The sequence below is a fragment of the Carettochelys insculpta genome, chromosome 23 (assembly GCF_033958435.1).
Source record: "Carettochelys insculpta isolate YL-2023 chromosome 23, ASM3395843v1, whole genome shotgun sequence".
NCBI classification, from domain to species: Eukaryota; Metazoa; Chordata; order Testudines; family Carettochelyidae; genus Carettochelys; species Carettochelys insculpta.
The window spans coordinates 13,135,337-13,157,386 of NC_134159.1; the positions used below are offsets into that span (position 1 = coordinate 13,135,337).

The following is a 22,050-nucleotide window of genomic DNA, read 5'->3' on the forward strand; positions in this document are numbered from 1 at the left end:
GGTGATGTTAAAGAGTCCTTTCTCCCCACCCCCATCTCAACAGGAGATCAGCAGGCCAGACTCTCCCTCAGAGGGCGAGGGTGAAGGCGAAAGCTCAGACAGTCGCAGCGTCAATGACGACGGGAGTAGCGATCCAAAGGACATTGACCAGGACAACCGAAGCACGTCACCCAGTATCCCCAGCCCCCAGGACAATGAAAGTGACTCAGATTCATCTGCTCAGCAGCAGATGCTGCAGGCGCAACCTCAAGTGCTGCAGGCGCAGAATGTCCCTGTCCAGGCTCTACCTTCTACCCCACCCATATCAACACAGTTACCGACACCAATACCAGCAGCCTCCAGCACCCCGGCAGCACCCCTGCAGGTGTCGCCATCAGTTTCCCAGCCTTCCAGCCAGCCCCCAGCGCCGCCACCACCTCACTCTCACATACAGCAGGCCCCCGCCTTACACCCTCAGAGACTCCCATCGCCGCATCCACCACTACAGCCTTTGAGTGTTTCTCAGAGTCAGACCCAGGGCCCTGTCTCTTCACAACCACATTCACAGCCTTCGCTTCATGGCCAGGTCCAGCCTGTCCCTCACAGCCTGCAGGCCCAGCCCCTCCTCCCTCACCCAGTACCTCCTCAGCCTTTCCCCCTCCCCTCACAGTCTTCTCAGTCTCAGGTTCCTCTTCAGACGCAGGCTACTTCTCATCCTCATGCTGCTCTGCAGGTTCAAGCAGCGCAGCCTGCCCTGCAAACTCAGGCTCCACTGCAGCAACCTCAGCCTCCCCGGGAGCAGCCCCTGCCTCCTGCACCCATGGCCATGCCTCACATCAAACCGCCTCCTACTACTCCGATCCCTCAGCTTCCCACCCCCCAGTCCCACAAGCACCCTCCCCACCTCTCTGGGCCTTCTCCATTCGCCATGAATTCCAACCTGCCACCACCCCCTGCTCTGAAGCCTCTGAGCTCCCTTTCCACCCATCACCCGCCTTCTGCCCACCCTCCCCCCTTGCAGCTGATGCCGCAGAGTCAGCCACTGCAGTCTTCTCCAGCCCAGCCTCCAGTACTGACTCAGAGTCAGAGTCTTCCGGCAGCAGCAAGCCACCCCCCATCCGGTCTCCATCAGGTATCCTCCCAGCCACCCTTTTCTCAGCATACGTTCGTCCCTGGGGGCCCACCTTCTGTTACCCCTCCATCTTGCCCCTCCACTTCCACACCACCTTCTGTGCCTGGTGTCCCATCTCAGACATCAGTCGCCACCTCTGCGGCCTCCGGTGGAAACGTTCCAGTGGTGACGTCCTGTGCAATACCGCCTATTCAGATCAAAGAGGAGGCTCCTGATGAGACGGAGGAACCAGAAAGCCCACCTCCTCCACCCAGAAGCCCATCTCCTGAACCTACTGTGGTGGACACACCAAGTCATGCCAGTCAGTCAGCCAGGTACAGAGGGAGAGTGTTGGCAAATTCCTTGTTTGATGCGCTGCAGGTCCATGTAGCTGCATTAAGAGTTTCACTGCTTGCTTGCTCTCACGTGATACCAGCCATCATGGAACTGGGAATTTGCTCCACTGCAGTCTCTGTTTGCTGGCCATTTTGGCAGCCTGAGAGCCTGCTCATGCTTGTTGAAACTGTGCTAGCACTGGCTGCTCCTGTTGGAATAGACTTGTTACTATCATAATCTCCCACACCTGACATTCGAGTTATCAACCACTTGTAGGTAAGCCCCTGCCCCCCATCTAAACCTGCAGCCAGGTCTATGAATTGCAGGGCAGGAACCCTGGAATTAAGAAGGGGTTCTCGCTAAGCTTAGTACCAAATCCCTTAAAAAGAATGAGAAGTCCTGTGGCACCTTATAGACTAACAGATTTATTGGAACATAAGCTTTCGTGGGCGAAGACCAATTTCATCAAATGCACACGCACATTCTTTGCCCACAACAGCTTATGCTCTAATAAATCTAACAAAGTGATTTATTAGGTGATGAGCTGTCATAGGACAGACCCACCTCTTCAGATCTGGAAGTTTCCAAATCTGAAAAAGTGGATTTGTCCCTTGAAAGTTCACCACATAATAAATTATTTTGTTAGTCTTTAAAGTGCTACAGGACTGGTTGGTTGTTTTGCAGAGACACAGACCAACTCAGCTACCTCTCTGTGAATATTCTCCAATAAATCTGTTAGTCTATAAGGTGCCACCAGACTTCTCATTGTTTTTGCAGGTATGGACTAACACAGCTGCCCCTCTGCTAATTGTTACCAAATCCCTTGTTTATTTTTGTTCTGCTCTGTTCTTTAGACTGCCCTCTACTGTTTAGTCTCCAGCATGCAGCATATGCTTGGGTTTAAAAACACAGCTCTTTCATTTGCATGGATGACGCTTACAGGGCAGATTTCCAAAGATACAAAGGGAAGTTGGGCACGTGCATATGGGGTTTGTATCTCCTGCTTGTGTCTTTGGAAATCTGCCCTAGCTCTGGCACCGTTTTTCTGGGAATGAAAAACTTGTGCAGCGCAGGGTCAGCCATTGTATTCACAGTGGGTATTGCTGACTGTGCTGGGTGTAGCTGGCTGCTGACTAAGAGAGGCTCTTCTTTAGAAGAGCAGCCTGGGGAGATGGCAGGTTAGTTTCTTTTGGGTTCTCCGTGGACTACTTGGTAATACAAATCCCAGTGGTGTATAATTCCCTTTCAATATGAGGCTGTAAAATCAGAGACTCTTGGTCTTTCCCAAGTCCAGAGGCAAATTAAGGATTTGTGGGGGCCTGGGCCAGAGCAAGCAGGGAGGTCCCTCCAGGTCCCCCCATATCTCCCCAGTGCTCCTGCCAGGAAATTGGAATGTAGGGGGCTTTCTTCACTCCCCAGCGGGAGCACTGGGCGGGCAGAGTGGGTCAAGCCACCACAGCCCAGCCTCACTCCCCCCCAGGAGTATCAGATGGACAGGCTGGAGCACGTGGATGCCCATTTTTCTCCACTTGGCTGGGGCCCTTGACACAGACCCCCACTGGTCCAGTGGCTGATCTGCCTCTGCCCAGGCCTAACTGCTGTTTTCTCTTTTAGGTTCTATAAGCACCTGGACCGTGGCTACAACTCATGCGCAAGGACAGATCTGTACTTCATGCCTCTGGCAGGATCCAAGCTGGCCAAGAAAAGAGAGGAGGCGATTGAGAAGGCCAAGAGGGAGGCAGAGCAGAAAGCAAGAGAAGAGAGGGAGAGGGAGAAGGAGAAGGAGAAGGAGAGGGAAAGAGAGCGGGAGCGGGAGAGAGAAGCAGAAAGAGCAGCGGTAGGTTTATCACTCGGCTCTGCCGGAGCTGTAAAAACTGGGGTTCAATGGTGATTGTGAGAAGTTCGGGCGCATTTGCAAGTCTCCACCTGAGCGCTTATCACAGGCATGGTGTGGAGGCTCCAGTTGGCTGTTTGCAGAGCACAGGAGCACCGGGGGGGGCTGCGAGCAAATGTTTTGGGTGATGAGCGTGCCTTAGGCACAGTTAGCTGGCTTTTTACCTGTCCTGTCCTATGCCGGCCCCACCCACTTGCTCCAGAGCTCTTCCGACAGCAGAACAGCAAATTATAGGCAACTTGCTCCACTGCGTGTCAATGTTCCCGCTGATCCTTTCCATCCATGTGCAGAATAAAAGTTTTTATCTGCACTGAGGCACGTGTTTATGTACCACCAGTGCAAACAAGAAATCTGGCTGCGGTCACTCTGCTAATCAGCTGGGCAGCGTTTGAATCTCTCATGAGCGGCTGCCCAAGTGCTCAGCTTACAGGGAACACAGCTGCACAGCCTCTCCTGATGGGTCTGCAGCCTTTGTTGCTCTGAGAGAAGCCAGTGCAGTTGCGGGGGGCAGGGGGGGGGCTGGATTGGACCTAGTAGCTACAAAGCACTTTCAAGCTGAAAAGCAGTATCTAAATACTAAGGGATGGTAAATGGGTGAGTTCTAATGGTTCCCACTGTGCTGCAGGCACAGAATACCTGAACATACCTTCCATAACCATTACCTGCTACCTGATGTACTATTTAGGGGAGCTCCCTGAAAGGGATGGTGTGAAGGTAGAGTGCCCTGGAAGTGGGTTTGGCTGAAGAATCCCTCATTTTCTCAAAAAAGCCTCAGCTCTATAAATACAACATCTGCATTAATTTGAGGGTTTTTAATTTACTTGAAGTTAAAAAGCAAAGCTGCTGTGGCATGAGCAGAGACCCCATCAGAATGGCAATACTAACTGAAACACCTTGCATGACAGTCTGTCTTTTAACCAAGCTTGTGTGCCTTTCTAAGGGAGGGTTGTAGTAGTCACCAGTGGTAGAAGCCTGGAAAGGCAGACTGTAGTCCTTCTGCAATAGAAAATAAGTCTGTCTTTGAAACCGATACTAAACTTGAGTTTTACATATGACCTGTATTGGAGACAGAATTCCTTGGTTAATTACACTGGGGTGAATTCTGCCTCTGCCCTCTCAGAACTGTTGTGTTTGTTGCCTGTGCATGGGAGATGGGGACAGGATCAGTGTTCCCCCTAATTATTTTAATCCATGGGCAGAATTAATTCTGTTTTGTGCACCAAGGTGGGTGTCGATGTGCACCACCAGTAGAAGCACATGCTGCCCACTGTGGTTGGCTCTGGGTGCTCCAGTCAGCTGGGCAGCACCTTGAATCTCTCCTGGGTGGCTGCCCAGTTACTCAGTTTACAGGAAGCACTGGTCAGGATGCAGAGACCTTGTGCGGAAGGTGAGGCTGTACGCCGTGTGCTATACAGCCTTGCTCAACCCTAGCATATGTAGGGGGAGGCTCATGGGTGAAAGCTGTGGGTCTGTGGCTCTGCTTCCCCAGAGCAGGGAGCTAGTGCTGTGCTGGCCGCAGCTTTGGGCTGCAGGGCCAGTGTTGAGCTCTGTGTCCTGCACGGGGGAATTAGGTGTTTCCCCACACCACAAGAGAATGCCCTGCGCTAGGCATAGTATAGGTGGCAGAGGTGTAGAATCAGACCCAAACTGAGCTGCAGTGAATGGGGGATGTGCCTGCAATTTTGTCAGCCAAGTTTATTTGTTTGGACTCAAATCTCTTCCCTCTTCCTTCCCCCTCCTCCCCCCACCCTCCCTTTTCTGCAGCAGAAAGTGTCCAGTTCTTCCCATGAAGGTCGCCTTGGGGAACCCCCCCTCAGCGGGCCAGCTCACATGAGACCATCCTTCGAACCTCCACCCACAACCATCGCGGCCGTCCCACCTTACATTGGTCCAGATACGCCTGCATTACGGACTCTCAGCGAGTACGCCCGTCCTCACGTGATGTCCCCAACGAATCGCAACCACCCCTTCTTTGTTCCCTTGAACCCCACCGACCCGCTCCTGGCCTACCACATGCCTGGCCTCTATAACGTGGACCCCACCATCCGAGAACGTGAGCTACGGGAGCGGGAGATCCGGGAGCGAGAGATCAGGGAACGGGAGTTGCGGGAGAGGATGAAGCCGGGCTTTGAGGTGAAGCCACCCGAACTAGATGCACTGCACCCAGCTACCAACCCCATGGAGCATTTTGCTAGGCATGGCGCACTGACTATCCCCCCAACGGCAGGACCCCACCCGTTTGCGTCCTTCCACCCGGGTTTGAACCCCCTAGAAAGGGAGAGACTAGCGCTGGCAGGCCCCCAGTTACGGCCCGAAATGAGCTACCCCGACAGACTGGCAGCAGAACGAATACACGCCGAGCGGATGGCCTCGCTCACAAACGACCCGCTGGCACGGCTCCAGATGTTCAATGTGACGCCACACCATCACCAACATTCGCACATACATTCACACCTGCACCTCCATCAGCAGGACCCGCTGCATCAAGGTGAGCACGGGGGGGGGCGGGGGGTGAGTAGGGCTCTTGCTTGGGGCTGCTGGCTTCTGCTGTTCCGGGGAGATAATAGAATCATCGCATGGTTGTGCAGATCGCTGTGCTGTGGCAGGACAAGACCATCCATGGCAGGTTTTTGTTTTCCCTGTTCTTAAACACCTCCAATGAGGTGGATCCTGTTACCTACCTTGGAAGCTTGTTCAAGAACTTTTAAGTTTTTTTTCTAGTATCTAATTTAAATCTTCTTTTCGGCAGATTAAACCCACTGCTTCTTACCCTACCTTCAGTGGACGTGAAAACCAGCCCATAACCTCTTGATCATATTTCTTAACACACTAGAAGACTGTTCACATTACCTCTCAGTCCTTTGTCAAGTCTAAACATGCCCAGGTTTTGTAAGCCTTTCCTCATAGGTCAGGTTTTCTGAATCTTTTATCATGTTTCTTGCTCTCTGCCGAGCTCTACTGTTTGTCCACATCTTTTCTAAATTGTGACCTGCAGCATTAGACACAGTTCCTCCAGCTGAGCCCGATTAGCGTGGGTAGAGAAGAACAGGACAATATCCTGTTACATCATGTAAGAAACCTGCCTGTTTAATACACCGCAGAATATGAGCTTTTTTTTTGCTTTTTTTTTTTTGCAGTTGGATCGAATAGTTGATTTGTACTCAGTTTGTGATGCCCAACAGTCTCCAGATGAGGCGTGGACAACCTGTGGTCCAAGGGCCACATGTGGCTCATTGGGATTCAATGTGTGGCCTGCAACATGTTTTGTTGACCACTGCCCATGCACAGGGTTGCCAGGTTCCACTGATTTACATCCACAGAGGGTTTTTTTTTCCCTTTAGCTATTACAAAAGTGGCACACACGTGAAGCAAGGGCACATGATGGCACACAATATTGAGAGCTGTATGCTCCCTTTGTATCCAGTCAAAGTACTGCTATGGTTCAGTTTGCACACCCCACAAATTCTAAGCGCACAAGCAGAGTTAGCAAAACTACCCTATCCCAGAACATTGTCTTCGTTATAACAATCTTGTGGCCCATTGAGCAGAGGAGGGTCACTCATGTGGCCCACTCGCTAGCCTGGGTTGCCCCTCACTGTCCCAGCTCCTTTTCATCAGTACCACCACCTATCCAGTTATGCTTTGTTTTGTAGCTGAGCATTTGATTTTTTTTTCCCTTCCTACGTGTAATAGTTGGTGCCCGTTTGTGTTGAATTTCACCTTACTGATTTTGGATCAGTTTTCCTATTTGCCAAAGTGGTTCTGAATTTTAATCCAGTCCTACAACATGCTTACAACCCCTCCCATCGTAGTGTCCTCTCCATGTTGTATAAGCATACTCTCTGTCATTATCCAGTTCATTAATGTAAACGTTGAACAGTACCAGATGCATGAGCTGTCCGCCCAAAGCATAGGGTTGTATTCTGTGACTCAGGAGCTCTGCACAACATAATCTCCAGCCTTCTCTGCACACCATCTGTACCCACGTCTGCAAGGTTGTGACGTACAGGTGTGGCCCCACCGTGGAACAATAATGTTTTCTCTGTAGTGTTGGATGAGAAAATAGTTATAATTGTGTTTGATCTCTCGCTGCCACCTGCATTTTCCTGTCCACCCAGGCAAAGGAAAACCGCAGCACAGTGCAGCTCAAACACAACCATATTTAAATCATAGGATTATTTTTGTATTTTGTCTGGGTATAAATGACGCAGGCCTCTCTTTGTAATAAACTTGGTATTTTACTCCCACGCATTTAACCGTTCCCTGTCCTAGGATTGGATTGGGTTGTTGCTGAGCACGGGGCAAGCTTCCAGCAGCCAGTAGCGCTCATCTCAGGCTAAGGCCTTGTCCAGAATTCTCCCTCCATTGATCTAGACCTGGTGCAGGCCAGTCGGCAGTGGCAGCACGAGTGTTGTCTGAATGTAGGCTCTTGTTGGATAACAAAGTGGTTAAAACTCCCTCTCCAGTACAGCTGTGTACACATCTTAGTAACGCATAGCCTGGTGTGCATGCCAGTGAGAACACTATGCACTCAATACCAATGCCTTGATGTAAGTGAGAGCTCTAACTGTCTCAGGCTGTAAAGTTGAAGGATTGTTCTTGTTCTGCCAAAGCGTGAAGCTACAGCCACGTCTACACTTGGCAGAGTAAGTCGACTGCAGATAAGCAGTTCTAGCTATGGCAATTGCATAGCTAGAATCGACCTATTTGTGCTTGGCTCACTTGGCCGTCCTTAGTGAAGGAGAAGCCCTCCCATCAACCTGTTGATCTCCCTTACTCCTCACGTCTTGTGGGGAGCTCGGGTTGACTGTGACCCTGAAAGGTCGGTTTTGCACGGACCTACCAAACATATAACATGAACCCCATAAGGTCAACCCTGATGGGTCAGTCTTCCAGGCTGGTGTAGACATAGCCTGTGAATGTGGGTTACTAAAATACTGCAGGACAGAAGGGAAGTGTGGGTATGGCGTGTGCAATTTACACACCTGCTTTCTCTTTAGTGGTGCGTCAAATCAGTTAATGGGGGAAGTCCGAGTGAGACAAAAGATCGTCGGTATCACTATTTTGTATGTAATGGTGTTAAAATAAAGCGACAGAAAATTTGAGAGAAACTGAAGCATGCATCTGAATCACTTTCCAGTGGATCAAAATGGCATTGCAAGTGGTGTGATGCAAGCAAACCTGAGACTGCCTGGGTAGAGGAGGCTGGTCGGGAAATGAGGATAAGGAGATAACACCACTGATAAGCTGAAAGTTACCAGGTGTCCTGCCAAATCAGTAGCATACTGATTGGCTCAGATCAGTGCTGAAGGTGATCTGAAGTAGCAGATAGTGCCAATTAAGCATCCAGATCCAAGATGATGGTGTTATATAGGAGTCCTTTCAAAATCAGCCCTGCAAGTTGGTCAGTCTGCGGGATGAGAAGGTGTAAGCAGGAATGAGTTTAGCAGATGTTTCTACCTACCTGCTGGGTTTGGGAAAAATCCCGTAACCACAGGCTGCAGAGGAAGGTCACTGCCACTCTGCCCTTGGGTAAACTCTTTCTCGACCCCCCATATGATGATCACACCCCAAGGATGTGAGCAATAATCAGCCAGGCAAGCCCAAGAGAGATTTCTCAGCTCCTCCTCAGAGGCCCTCCCCTTCCAGTGTCCACTCTGCAGGCAGGGCCATCCCCTTGCTGCAGAGATAGGAGCTAAAAAAGATTAAAAAATAAAACAAAACACACCTTAGAACGCACTGGGGGAAGGAGGAGGGGCTATACACTTACCACTGTGGCAGATTTCTGGTGGGAGGTTACATATCTTCCCTCATCCCTGTGGAGGGAGAGCACCAAGGCTCTGGGTATGTCTGTAGCGCAGACCAAGGCATAATTATAGTGCAAGCAGACACCCAGACTAGCTTTACCCTAGCTAGTGGGGGTGACGGTGACAGTGAAGACATTGGACAGGCTAGCAGCCTCAGTGCAAGCCCACCAGGAACCCTGGGCATGTAGTCGGCTTCCTGTCCACGTTGTAGTTCATGCCACCACACCTACATTACTACTGTTACCCAGGCTAGTGGGATTAAAGCAAGGCTGGGTGCATCTACCTCTGCTACAGTTACACCACATTCACAGGGGTGAAATACCTTCTGGCCCTCTCGTTGACAGATCCCTTTATCTCCCATTCATCTGTTTGTCTTAACTATTGTAACAACATAACTTCCAAGTGCTGACTGCATAACACAGGCCTCCCTTTGGCACTTGCCAACACGTACCGTACACCCAATTTCAATGTATTCTAATAAATGGAATGTAAAACCTCTTCACAGATCAGGGAAACTGGTTGTCTCTGCTGAGGAGTGACCAAGGCCTGAGTGGCCAGCTGAGATTGCAGTGTGTAGTAGAGCTGTGGGTGGGAAGCTTGCATGCCTTGACACACACTAAAGACCTCCTTATCACTTAGGGCCTGCACAGAGGCTGGGTGGAAGGAGTGCAGGCAGAGCTGCCACATGAGAATTGTTCCGCACATTCTGAATGCCCCAGAAAGGGGACAACTTGGTCCTTTTAGAAGCTGGCACAGAACTTCATTGAGTGAGGGCAACGTCGCAGAGTGGGGCATATGAGGTGGGTGGTTCCGCAGATCCTGTTATCTCGATGCCCTGCTGTTCCGGGCAGCCTATAATAGTAGGTTCAGTGAAAGGGGTGTTGAGAGGAGATTCTACCTCTTTTGTCTTTCTGCACTGCAAGACTCTACACATTTGGGCCTTGTGCTACTGGAATAGGCTTTAGCCATGTCTGTTCTGCGCTGCAACTGTTTTGCTCAGAGGTGTGAAAAAGCACACACCCCAAGCACAGCAAGTTACAGCACTGTGAAGCACAAGTGTAAAATAGCTCCCAGTGCTTTTAACTGCTCTTCTTGTTTAGATGATTTATGTCGCATGTTGGGAGAGCTCTCTCCCGGCACTGGTACCAGGGCCACACTTTCACTTCAAAGCACTTCATGTTTTAAGTGTAGACTTAGCTTTCTTGACCGGTTATCAGAAATCTCTTCAGACTAAATTGAGGACCTTCTTCATTAGAATGTGCTGAGTTCTCAAATGGTAGTTTTAGATCCCCAGAAATGATTGGTGAAATCACTTGGCATTTTGCTAGGAGTCAAGACAAAGAGATTAGAAAGTCACTCAGTTGGCTGAGACAGTAACAAGTCCTGTGGCACCTTATAGACCAACAGATGTTTTGTAGCTTTCATGGGCAAAGAAAGCTTGCATAAGCTTTCGTGGGCAAAGACCTTTTGCAGGTACCCCTTACTCATGAGACCTACCTGGTGCTATCCCACCTCCAATGTCAGCAGCTCACCAGTTGCAGGCCAGGCATGCCCAGTCCGCTGAGCTGCAAAGACTGGCTATGGAGCAGCAGTGGTTGCATGGCCATCCCCACGTGCACAGTGGGCATCTTACAAGTCAGGAAGATTATTACAGGTGAGAGAGAACGGGGAGGGGTCTTTGCCCACAAAAGCTAATGCACCAAAATATCTGTTAGTCTAAAAGGTGCCACAGGACGTCTTGTTGTTTTTGGAGAGACAGACTAACTCGGCTACCCCTCTGATACTCATTTGGCTGAAGAGCTGAGTGATGTCACTCCATGGATGATTTGGAAGATGGATAATCAGAGCAGGATTTCCACATTTTCTGATAGCAAACTAGTGGAGAAAGGTTAAATAAGGCACAAAATAATTCAGCAGCAAGGTCAGAAGTGAACACAATTCAAGTACATGCTGTACGGTTCCTGGGACAAATGTACTTGGACAAGCAAATATAGCATAATGAGTCTTGGAGTGCGTGAATTAAAAATAGATGATGTCTCTGTTTCCTGGGTTAGGAAGGGAATTTGAGAGCTATTGCAGAAATTGCCAGAGTGTGCATCAAAGAAGGTAAATGATACGCAGTAGTATTTTGGCAGATAGGTATCTGGGAGTTGGTATCAACGTTCCCTCTAATCTTTTACACCTATGTGTGGATTTTTTCCATCCATGTACAGATCAGTTTTTATGTGCTCCAAGGTGTGTGCTAATTTGCACCACCCAGAGAAATGCAAACCTAGCGTTAAGCGTTCTGCTAATCAACAGGGCGGCATTTGAATCTCTCCTGTGTAGCAATCCAAGCACACAGCTTACTGGGAGCAGCGGCTACTAGTGTTGATACAGCACCTAGATGGATGCCTAAATGTAGCTTACACATTGTTTGATAGCACGTATGCTGCTCTGGAGGCCATAGGCTGCACCACACCAAATATCAAGTCTTATATATTGCAAAGGGGCAAGGTTGACATAGAACAAACTGAAATTTTGCAGATGATGAATAAGGTTGATTTAAATTGACTTGATACCTACAGACACCTGAGTGGTGGAATATGGTCACTTTCAAAGGAAAAGAAATAAGTGGCTGGCAGAGAATGGGTCTACATACAATTTCTATCGCCAGTTAATTGGCTGTTTATTAACTGGAGGTAGCTCACACATTTGTTAAGGCCAGCGTGGACCCTTGACAGGTGTTTGTTCCAGGACACATGCATTTATGGCCCAGCCTGGAGTGTTCACACCAGCCTCTACGACCTTGTTGGCTGCCACAAGTGGATGAGCAGTCCACTAACTGAAGCTAGAAGACTCACGTGTGACCCACAAAAGAGCAGTGAGGCTGTTGAGTGAATGGCTGTGCTGGCGAAATGACCAAAGCCGGGTGCTCCAAAGCGAACACTACTTCTGAATTAAGAGCTTAGCTGCTCAAGGAAGGAAGGGGAAGCGATGGGGGAGTGGGGTGTGGGCAGCTTTGCCGCACAGTTACTCATATGGCACTGATCTCACAGGTTTGCACATGGGTGTGCTTAGAACAGGAGGAGTATTGGGATTGAAATGCCCAAGAGCAACTATTCCAGGGTGTTCAAACACCAGCTGGGTGAGAATTGTTACACTGTACTATCTGCTAATATGCAACTTCCTTGCACACTTCCAGCAGATTAAATGCAGGGGATTTGCCACACACCGATGAATAAATATTTTCATGTATTTCTCCTCCTAGCGAAGTGACATTAGAGGAATTGCCTTCAAGTGGGGACAAATAGGAGGCGGTCATTTTCCTTTTGTACAAGGTTGGCAGTTCCATCGAGCTAACACTGTCTGCTTTGAGGTATGGAGAATTTGAGAACTTCTGGTCTATCCAAAGCAGTATTACAGGGGTGCACAGTTGATGAGCCCGTCTTGCCTGAGGACTGATCCTTTTTCTTGCCTTCCTCTAGCATATATTTGTGTGTAGGAGGCTGCTTAAAATGAATGTTTAAGTGGTTTTGCTATTTTATTTTTTCCTGTCGCTTGGTAGATATTTTTTCCTTATTAAAATGGAAAGCTGTGGGTTGTTGCTTTAACAATTAAGACTGTTTGGAAAGCAGATGTCACTTCAAGCACTTGAAGATACAGAAGTGGGTTTCAAGTCAGGTGGAACTAAGCTCAGGATAATTACACACCAGTTAAGCCAGAAACTGCACAGGCTCAAGTGGTAACGTGGCTTTTGTTCCCCAGCCGGTGAGCCTTCCCCAAGCAATTGATTACGTTTTTATCTTCTTTTCTAGGTTCAGCAGGGCCTGTTCACCCACTGGTGGATCCATTGGCAGCTGGTCCCCACTTGGCACGCTTTCCTTACCCACCTGGTACTATCCCCAACCCGCTGCTAGGGCAGCCACCTCACGAGCATGAAATGCTCCGACATCCAGTCTTCGGTGAGAAAGTTTCCATGACCTCTCTCTAGGCAGCACTTTGATCCGAGCTGTTAACACTCTCCTCTGGGTCAGAATGTGCAGTGGACAGATCTGGGAGCTTGAATTCTTATCCCTTTCATCATTGTTTTTGATTTAACTTAATGTTATCGCTTTCGAGAGACTCCCTCTTTTCTTGCTAATGTGTCCACTAGAATGGAATCCTAGTAACTGCTTTAGGGAAGCTATGAGGGGTCATGATTGGTGGGGAGACTGGAAGCCAGGACACTAATTTGCCCTGATTTGCTCAGAATGTCAGACAAGTTGCTTAACTGCTCAACACATCTGTTTTCCTATCTGTGAAATGGGAATGGGGAGGGATAATGGCCAGCATTATCCACCTGGGGCTTTTTTGTATTTGTTTGCAAAAGATATATACATGATGTCTTTCACAGGTACCCCCTACCCACGAGACCTGCCTGGTGCTATCCCACCTCCAATGTCAGCAGCTCACCAGTTGCAGGCCATGCATGCCCAGTCCGCAGAGCTGCAAAGACTGGCTATGGAGCAGCAGTGGTTGCACGGCCATCCCCACATGCACGGTGGGCATCTACCAAGTCAGGAAGATTATTACAGGTGAGAGAAAAAGGGGAGGTGCAGCTAGAAGCTCTGGCTTACTGCTTTCTTGCCTGTTTATTCCTCTGAAGGGCCCCCTGCCCGCAGTTCATACATGTGGTCACTGTGACCTTGACCTGCTTGGAAAAACCTAATTTGTTATGAAGGTGTCAGAGTCAGTCTTGGTGGTGTGAAACTGCTCTGGGAACGTTGAGGGATGGAGTTGTTGGTGCACCATGTCTCCCCTCCAGCTGCTCTCTGACCAGGGCAAGAATCCTCCTCAGTTTTACCCTTTCCTGGCTCTGGCCTCAGGGCATTCAGTACACCATGAGCTGCCCGCAGGCAGTCCACCTGGGCAAGTCTTATGTGCCCCCAAAGAGCCAGGCACCCCACTTTGCAGTCAGCAGGGACTCTTGGGCTATGTCTACATTACAAGATAAATTCAAATTTATTAAAATCACTTTTTATAATGCCATTTTTTTAAATTCAATTTTGAGTATTCTCACTTCCCACAGTCTCCCTGCAAATTTGTCATATTGCTTCCACACTGAAATCACCGAACATTGGCTGTTGTAGCAGCGCATTGTGCGAACCCATCCCACAGTTCCCTCAGCTCCACATTCTGAGCTGGGAGCCAGTTGTGGCACTGCTATCAGTTTCCTGACTCCCGCAGGCTGGGGGACCGAGGAAACTGACAGCACAGCAGCCCTGGTCAGTTTTCTGGCTTCCCCAAGCTGCAGGACCTGGGAAACTGACAATGCAACAGCCCTGGTGAGTTTCCCAGCTCCCACTAGTAGTGGGGAGCCAGGTACAGTGCGTAGCTTTGTGGGATACATACAGAATACTTGTAAAGGCTAATAAATTCGAATAAAGGATATGGCGCTTCTACACTAGCCTTTACTTGTGATTTGAAATTTGAAATTGATGCTGTGCCCATCTGTTAATATCAACATTTTGTTTTCAATATTAGGGCAGACTAAATTGAGCTCATGGCATTTACAGTGAAGACAGTGACATTTTAATGTCGAGCTAAGTCCTTTAAATTCAATTTTATCTGATAGGATAGATGCAGCCTCAGCCAGTGTGTGAAGCAGAAGAGTTCTAGTTGATGAGGACACAGTGTAGAACAGATTGTGTTAGCACAGAAATTAGGACTTTTCAGCAAAATCCATCAGGGGGGAGGGTATCCAAAGCTCATAGAGTCTTGGGTGTCCCCCCTGTGTCCCCAGAACAGGAGACTAATCAGTTTCCACCATCCCAGGCTCAGTCACCCTCACTGCCCTACCTCTGGGCTTTGCCCCTTTCCCAGGCAAACAAGACACCAAGTCTTTTTGTCCTTCAGCACGTTCAGTTACTCTCTTGTAGAGACTGGGACATCCAGCCCTAACAGTGTGTCAGCCATTTTCTGTGCCCTGGCAGTCAGTCATAGGTCACACCTGCCCTGCGGGGGTCCCTGCAATGATCATACACTCTTATCCTGCCAGCTAGATAATTGAGTAGTGCATAGGGGAAACGGGCATGCACCCACAGTGGAAATATTAAGAACATTCCAACTTAGTCACTTAAAGAAGGGGCAGATTATGGAAACTAGGCAAGAATAATTGGCATAAGGAATGGGCTGGCTGTATTGCACGCTGCAGAACTAGCTTTGCTTTTAGTGACATTCATGGTGGGCTGCTGTTTCCCTGCTTTCTTACCTGGAAATAAAAAAACTTTATGAACAGAAATAAGAGGCATTCACCAGCAAGTAAATCTGAACAAATTATTAATGGGTATTGGTTGGTGAAAGCATAATACAGGTGCTGGATGAATGGCTGAGCAGATCTCAAGAGGTCTTGCCTGTTTCTCCTCTACCAAAATGACGATATTGAGAAGGATTTTCTTCTCTCTGTCCTCCATTTGCCTTCATTGCAAGACCTCTTATTTCTGTTTTGCAATGGTGGCTGGCAGTCTGCAGGAAGGGAACTGTAGCCTACCACACCCAGCAGTGTGCATGCCTTGTGTTGCTTCATAGCAAGGATGAGTGCTAATCTCATGCCCCTTTTGCTGTAGTGTCTCAGACCTTGCCTGTTCTCTGGGAAATTACCTGATGTGACTCTGGGTAGCGGTACTGGCAGCTGACCTGATGCTGGAGATGGTTAGGCTGCAAGTGTGTACAGAGGCAAATCATATTCAGCACCAGGTCAGCTGCACTGCCACTGTCTAAGTGGTAGTCTCACTAAAGTCGGGAACACCCTGATAAACTGAGCACATCGTCTCCCATGGTCACCTGTGTTCTTCATCATTTGTTACCATGCTTGTCGCCAGTCACTCTGAGAAATGAGATCTCCTGGTGCCTACCTACGTCCCTGTCATGACATGTTGATGCCCACTTTGTTTTCATCCCCTGATTTTGCAACGAGGCTGTCATGAAAAGGCAGCATATTACTGAGGCACAAAGCCACGTGCCCTTTGTCCGCTAAAACACATTTTCTTTCTCTTTCAGTCGACTGAAGAAAGAAGGTGACAAACAGTTGTAATAAATTATTTATTTGTAATGCCGGCCATGGAAGCCCCAGTCCTTGGGAAGGAATGGAACATTTTTACATACAATAAGAGCTGCAAAAAGAATATCTTATAAAGATTTCTTTATATATTTAAATCTAAAGAAAACACCCACCTCCCCTACCAACAGACTTACCGGCATAAATAATGTTAATTTGTAGAGAAGATTTCTCAAGACTGGTGTGGGCTTCCCTGCATGACAACCTATTCAGAAGCCGATTGGAAATACAGGACTGTTTGGATTTCTCAGAGAACCACCCTGCAATCTTAGGGGAGCGGGGGGTTGTTTTTGTTTGTTTGATTTTGGGTAGGTGCTAGAATCAGGTTCACAACACGACAGTCACTGTGCGTGAAGAGAGACACAATGCATCTATACTATATATATTAAAAACAAAAGAAGAATAAGGATTGCAAGTAGGTGGCATAACAAGCTCTGAATCCAAGTGCTATAATAATAAAAAAAATTACTTTTATTTTAATACATTGTAGGAAATCTTCATACTTTTAAAGAGAGCTCAGTTCTTCAGCATGGCTTTTTAAGTCTGTAAATAATTTTTTGGGTGATGGGGGAGGAAAAATAGCAAAACTCCACAAACATAATCTTGATTTTTCAGTAACATCACCAATCTTGGTAGTGACAGAATACAGAGTTGATTTTTAATAAAAAAAATAAATATATATAATTATCCCTTTAATTAAAGGGAAATGATGGGTGTCAATAATTTCAAATGGGCAAATGCTTGAAATTTGATTTGGTAGAAATAATAAGCATTAAAGGGAGTTGCAGGGATACTGTTACAAATGACTGTTTCCTTTCTGTTCGTTTTTCCCCATTATCATTATATCTTTCCACTCTGCAGATGACTTTTATTGAGTTCTGCTTCTCAGCAGTACAGATGTCCCTTGGAGCTGCCTGGGCCTTTCTGTCTCTCATACAGAGGTTATTGTTAAATTTGGCTGTAATCTGCCTCCTCTTGTCTTTTAAAAACAGTAGTCTTGCTAAATTTGTGTTGAGATCGCCATAAATTTAGCAAGTAGTAGCAAAAATTCAAAAGCAATAACATCTGCCTTTTAAAAGGATGCATAGCTCAAGTTCTTAAAGTCAGCATTGGGTGGGCATGGGCAGAAGTTTTGGACAGGGCCCACTTTCTCTGCCTTCTGTTTTACGTATTTGTAAGGAGAAAAGCTGGCAATTGGACTGCAAAGCTGTGTTTTTAAAGTTCTTTCACAAACACCGATAATCTAAATTTATCCTGTCTTTTACAGAAGGCTGCTTTTCTTTTCCAACCTGGCTCCAGAATTTGTATATCAAAGAACCTATCACTGTGGGATTAGCCAGAGCTGGTCAGTAGCACTGGACAAGCAGGTTCATGCTGAATGGCCCAGATTGCCTGGAAGAAGAATTATTGTAGCCCATGTGTCCATGGCTGATAGATGGCAAAGGAGAGAGGGTGCCCAGACTAGAACAAGAGGCATATATTTTTGTAGATAGCTTTGCTTGCTTCCTGAGCAAAGAGGCACATCTTCCTTACACACACATACCAACACCATTTTTGTTATTGGTGCATTAGCCATGTCCTGTATAAGGCAGAGGGGTGGTGGGGCCAGAGAACATCTGCATCTGCTGGCCATGTCTTCTTCTGGTTCACAACCTCTTCCATTCTTTCTCTTAACTATGGAGGGCTGTAGCTTTGCTGTTGTAGACTGTTATATGTGGTGGTCGTGTCATAGGACTGTATTGAGAGCCATGTTAGATAAACTTGTGGTTAATCATTCTGCCTTGTTGAAGGCATCGCGTGCATGGTGCTTAAACACCACACAGGGCAGAAACCAACATTACCATGTTGCTACTCATTGGCTGCACTGATGGGTACGTTATGGTGCCGATTTATAAATTAAATCCTGCATCAGGGAATTCCAGGCTTAGTCTATCCATCTGTCCAGCATGTGTTTCCTGGCGGGGAGGCAGGCTTGTTTTAGCTGGATCTCATCATCTATTTCTTCCTTCATTCCAGTTCTTCTTTTAATCCCATTTCAGCTCCTTAGGGTGAGACAGTCCCATCAGATCTCTGTGTGAACTCCTGCCCACCAGGCTCCAGTGTTTAGACACCTAGGAGTTTTTGGGTTTGGACACCATGAGATTCACCCAAGAACCAAGAACTATAATATTTGTACCTGACTTCCATCCCTGTCTGTGGTGGTAGGGTGAAAGAGCCTGAACACCTGTCCAGCAAGAATGAGCATCAATGTACAGAAGGTTTTATTTAAGTAAACTTCCATCAAAATTCTGTTTTTCCCCACTCTGGAAGGGTGGATATAACAACACTCCCTGAGGCACAAGACACTGTCTCCCTATTTCTGTGTCATTCTCCTCTTTTAGTAAAATGATATTGATTCTTTCAGGTTGTCCTTTTTCTCTCCTTCCATTTTTCCAATCCTTTGCAATCCATCCAAAATGCTGCCCATTGATCCCTTTTTTTTCTTTGCAGCTTAGTCATATCTTTTATGTTTCTGACATCGTACCACACAGAAGCACTGAGATTCTTCCATCTCGGTCCAGCGATTAACTACAGCTTTATTTGCAATGGCTTTTGAAACCATCTTGGTGTTCAATGCCCTGTTATAATCACCCAGCCCTTTTGGTTTCCTTTCAGAAATCTTTTTTTTCTTTTTCCATCTGTTTTGAAGTATTTTTTTTATTTTGCTTTCGTGTTTCTGAAACGTCTCTTGTTCTATGTCGTCATGGTTGAGCTTGTTTCACTGCACCGTTAAGGCAGTGTACATTCTGACTGCTACATTTATATATATCTTGAAGCTTAATGTATATATGAGTAGTTTGCCATGGGATAACACAGTGTAAACAGAGTAGAAACCCAGAAATCGTGACTTCTGTGTTCTCTCCATTTGAGTATTTTGTAATTTTTTTGAAATATTTGTGGACATAAATAAAACCAAGCTACACTACAGCAGCCGGGTTTTGTCTGCAAGTGAAGTGTTTCTGTTACTTAAGGTGAGTGGGAGAGGGTATTGTTAAGAGGCCAACAACATGACAGTCCTGCCTCTTCTAACTACTGCACATCTACAAGCAAAAGCAGATCTCTTCTCTTGCCTGTTAGCTAACCCTAGTGTGTAGCTATCATATAATGAATGTTGTGCTACCCTGTGTTAGTGCCTGAACTGAATTCCAACCTGCATAATTGTTTTATTTTGTCTACCGGGGTCTGTCTTAATGCTTGTGGGAGATCCTTGCATGAATCCTGCAGCTTTCACTTAAGCTGGTGGCCTAGCTTCTGTTTGTCAGAGGCTGGGGATGGATGTCGGGAGAGAGATCACTTGATCATTACCTGTTTGGTTCACTCCCTCTGGGGTACCTGGCATTGGCCACTGTCGGGACACAGGATACTGGGCTGGATGGATTTTTGGTCTGGCCCAGTATGGCCGTTTAAATCATGCAGTTTTTAGGGAAAGGGGGTATAATGGAGACTGGCTTTGCCAGTGGTGTGGGTGGGGTCTAACCAGTGGTTAAAATAGATTGAAGCATGCATAAGTAAAGAAGATTGGGAGTTGAAGGAGAGTGCTGCCTCCCTACCTTCTCCCCGACCCCCCAGCTCTCCCCAGCCTGGAAGGGTTTGCTACTGCTACTGTTTGAAGAGTGGAGGAGGTTGCACTCTTATCCCCTCTTCCTTGTTTGACCCACAGGCCTTGGCATGCACACCTCTTGTTAACATGATCCTAATGCAGTCTGGCCCTGACCGCACTGGCTCAAGAAGCCTGGGTTAGAGCATGAATTTTTAGTGCTTTTCTAACTCTGCTTTTCTTTGCTCAACTTTTGTTACAATGCCATTGTCAGCGTTCACGGCACTTGAAGTCACACAACTTCACCATCCACTCAACATTCTCTGTTGCATCCAGTTAAAAGCTTCCTAAAACAGAGCAAAAACTACTGAGGGAAGGAAAAAGTTGGTGAAAATTTAAAAATTAAAAAGGTGCAAAACCTTTTAGTTGAAAATCCCTGAGTCCACCTCTTCAGATGTGGCTTCACAGTGGAGGAAAGATCTGCTGCTGGCCTGTTCCAGTCAACTTCAACTCGCAGGCCTCAGGCTGCAGGGCAATTTGATTGCAGTGTAGACTTCCAGTTTTGGGCTGGAGCTGGACTCTAGGACTTAGTGGGATGGGAGAGGCCATATCATGGGCCCCAGATGTCTAGCAACAATGAAACACCCACGTGAGCCTGAATTGACTGATGTGCCAGTCATAGGCTTTTCTTTTCTGTCCAAGTCATAGCCTTGTGGGCTTTGGGTTATCCTCCATAACTCCAATTCAGGCTAATCCATAGGTACGAGTTACCCGCCTTCCCTACATCTGAGGCCAACCTTGCTGCTGGCTCCACCAACCCTGGGTCCTTCAGGGTTCTGCCGCTGCCCCAGGGGTCGCAAAACTGGTCCCAGGCTCTACATCTGTTCTCAGCTGAGGTGCCAGTCTGGGGTAGTGAGGGATGCCAATTCTCCCCAGCTGGGCAGACTGGAGGCCATTTACAGCAATGGAGTCTGGTGTGTCCAGTCTAGGAGAGTTGACAACCCAATTTCAACAGCTCTAAAGGGGAGGAGGTTGCTGCTCAGCACTCCAACCCCCAAAATAATTGCAGTATCACGGGGCTAATGGGAACTGCGGGTATTTAACTCTTCTGGACAACAGGCTATATGTGAGCCAGGTCAAACTGCTGAACTTCTGTCAGTAGGTGCTAGTTTTCTCTTTCATAAAACTGCGATTATACCGTAAGGTGCACCTAGAAAGGTTCAAATATGTCTTTCTTATTGAGGAGTTGCTGGGCTGTGCTAGTTACATGATTATAAGCAGAGGAGAGGAGGCTGCTTTTCCACAGATTGAGGTTAAATGACTTGTGTTCTTCAAGTGATTGCTCGTGTCCATGGCAAGTTTGGTGTGTGCGGGTGTATGCCCAGTCTCCAGAAGGTTTTTGCCCAAGCCACTAGCCATAGGATCAGTGCAGTGGCCCCTGGAGAGATGCCAATATGGCAACCAATATGTGCATTGACCAACCCACACACCCTCCACCCACTCAGTTCCTTCTCGCTGCGCTGCTGGGGTTGTTGGAGCTCTTGCTTTCTCTGCTCAGTTCTTTAGCTATTAGCCGATTGTAGCATAAATAGTTCTTGAAAATGTGTAAATAGTTTTAGGACTTGATAGTTAGTGTTTTAACTTACAGCCAAGGTGGGGCTTTCCATCCCACTCAGTGCTTTGGGGCTGGGGAATGCCTGGCTCCCCAGGCTTTAAGCCTTGTTCAAAATGGGGCAAACATATGCCCAGAAGTGAGCCCCCATTCAGTCTGTTTGATTTGCTTGGGGGAAGGACCTTTCCGTGATCACTGTCCAGTTTGTAAGGCCTTTAAGCCCAGAACTTTGAAAGATAGGGCCCAACGCCTTGAAGTCCTCTTAATGGAGGTGGCTCTTAAACCTCAAGAGTCCCCAGCAGGAGCAGAGAGTGAGGCTTCTATGATGGAAAGTGCACTGGCACTATCAACCACAGTGCCACCTAAGAACTCCCAGCACGGAGAGCAAGTGCAGGCAACATCGCCTTCTCCGCACCACAGGAGTCGATCTCTGGTGCCGATGAAGAGGAGAAGGCACAAGAGGCATCGCTCGCCAAAGAAACGGCATGGCCTCAAGTCCAAGTCTCCGGCACGCACTGCTGAAGGGCAGGAGGTGCATCCATTGAAGCCGGTGTAGAGCAGGAGCTGGACTTCCCTTCAGCACCGGAGGCATTTTGAGCAGCACAAGGACTTCTGCCACGTCTTCCTCTCTCTGTGGAAAACAGGCACTGTAGCAC

The 22,050-nt window shown here is 47.7% G+C and overlaps 1 protein-coding gene across 3 annotated transcripts in view; it reads left to right on the top strand.

The window, feature by feature from the left end:
* RERE (arginine-glutamic acid dipeptide repeats) overlaps positions 1-19,181 on the top strand; it is a 466,804-nt gene extending 447,623 nt beyond the window's left edge. For 2 of the 3 annotated variants that reach the window (XM_075018034.1, XM_075018036.1), the window contains 6 exons: positions 44-1,425; positions 3,041-3,263; positions 5,085-5,808; positions 12,925-13,071; positions 13,503-13,683; positions 16,148-19,181. In XM_075018034.1, coding sequence (XP_074874135.1) covers positions 44-1,425; positions 3,041-3,263; positions 5,085-5,808; positions 12,925-13,071; positions 13,503-13,683; positions 16,148-16,181 — 2,691 coding nt within the window. In that variant the 3' untranslated portion in view covers positions 16,182-19,181. The remainder of the gene's footprint in view (positions 1-43; positions 1,426-3,040; positions 3,264-5,084; positions 5,809-12,924; positions 13,072-13,502; positions 13,684-16,147) is intronic. The other variant, XM_075018035.1, reaches the window with a different exon arrangement.
* The last annotated feature ends 2,869 nt before the right edge of the window (positions 19,182-22,050 follow it).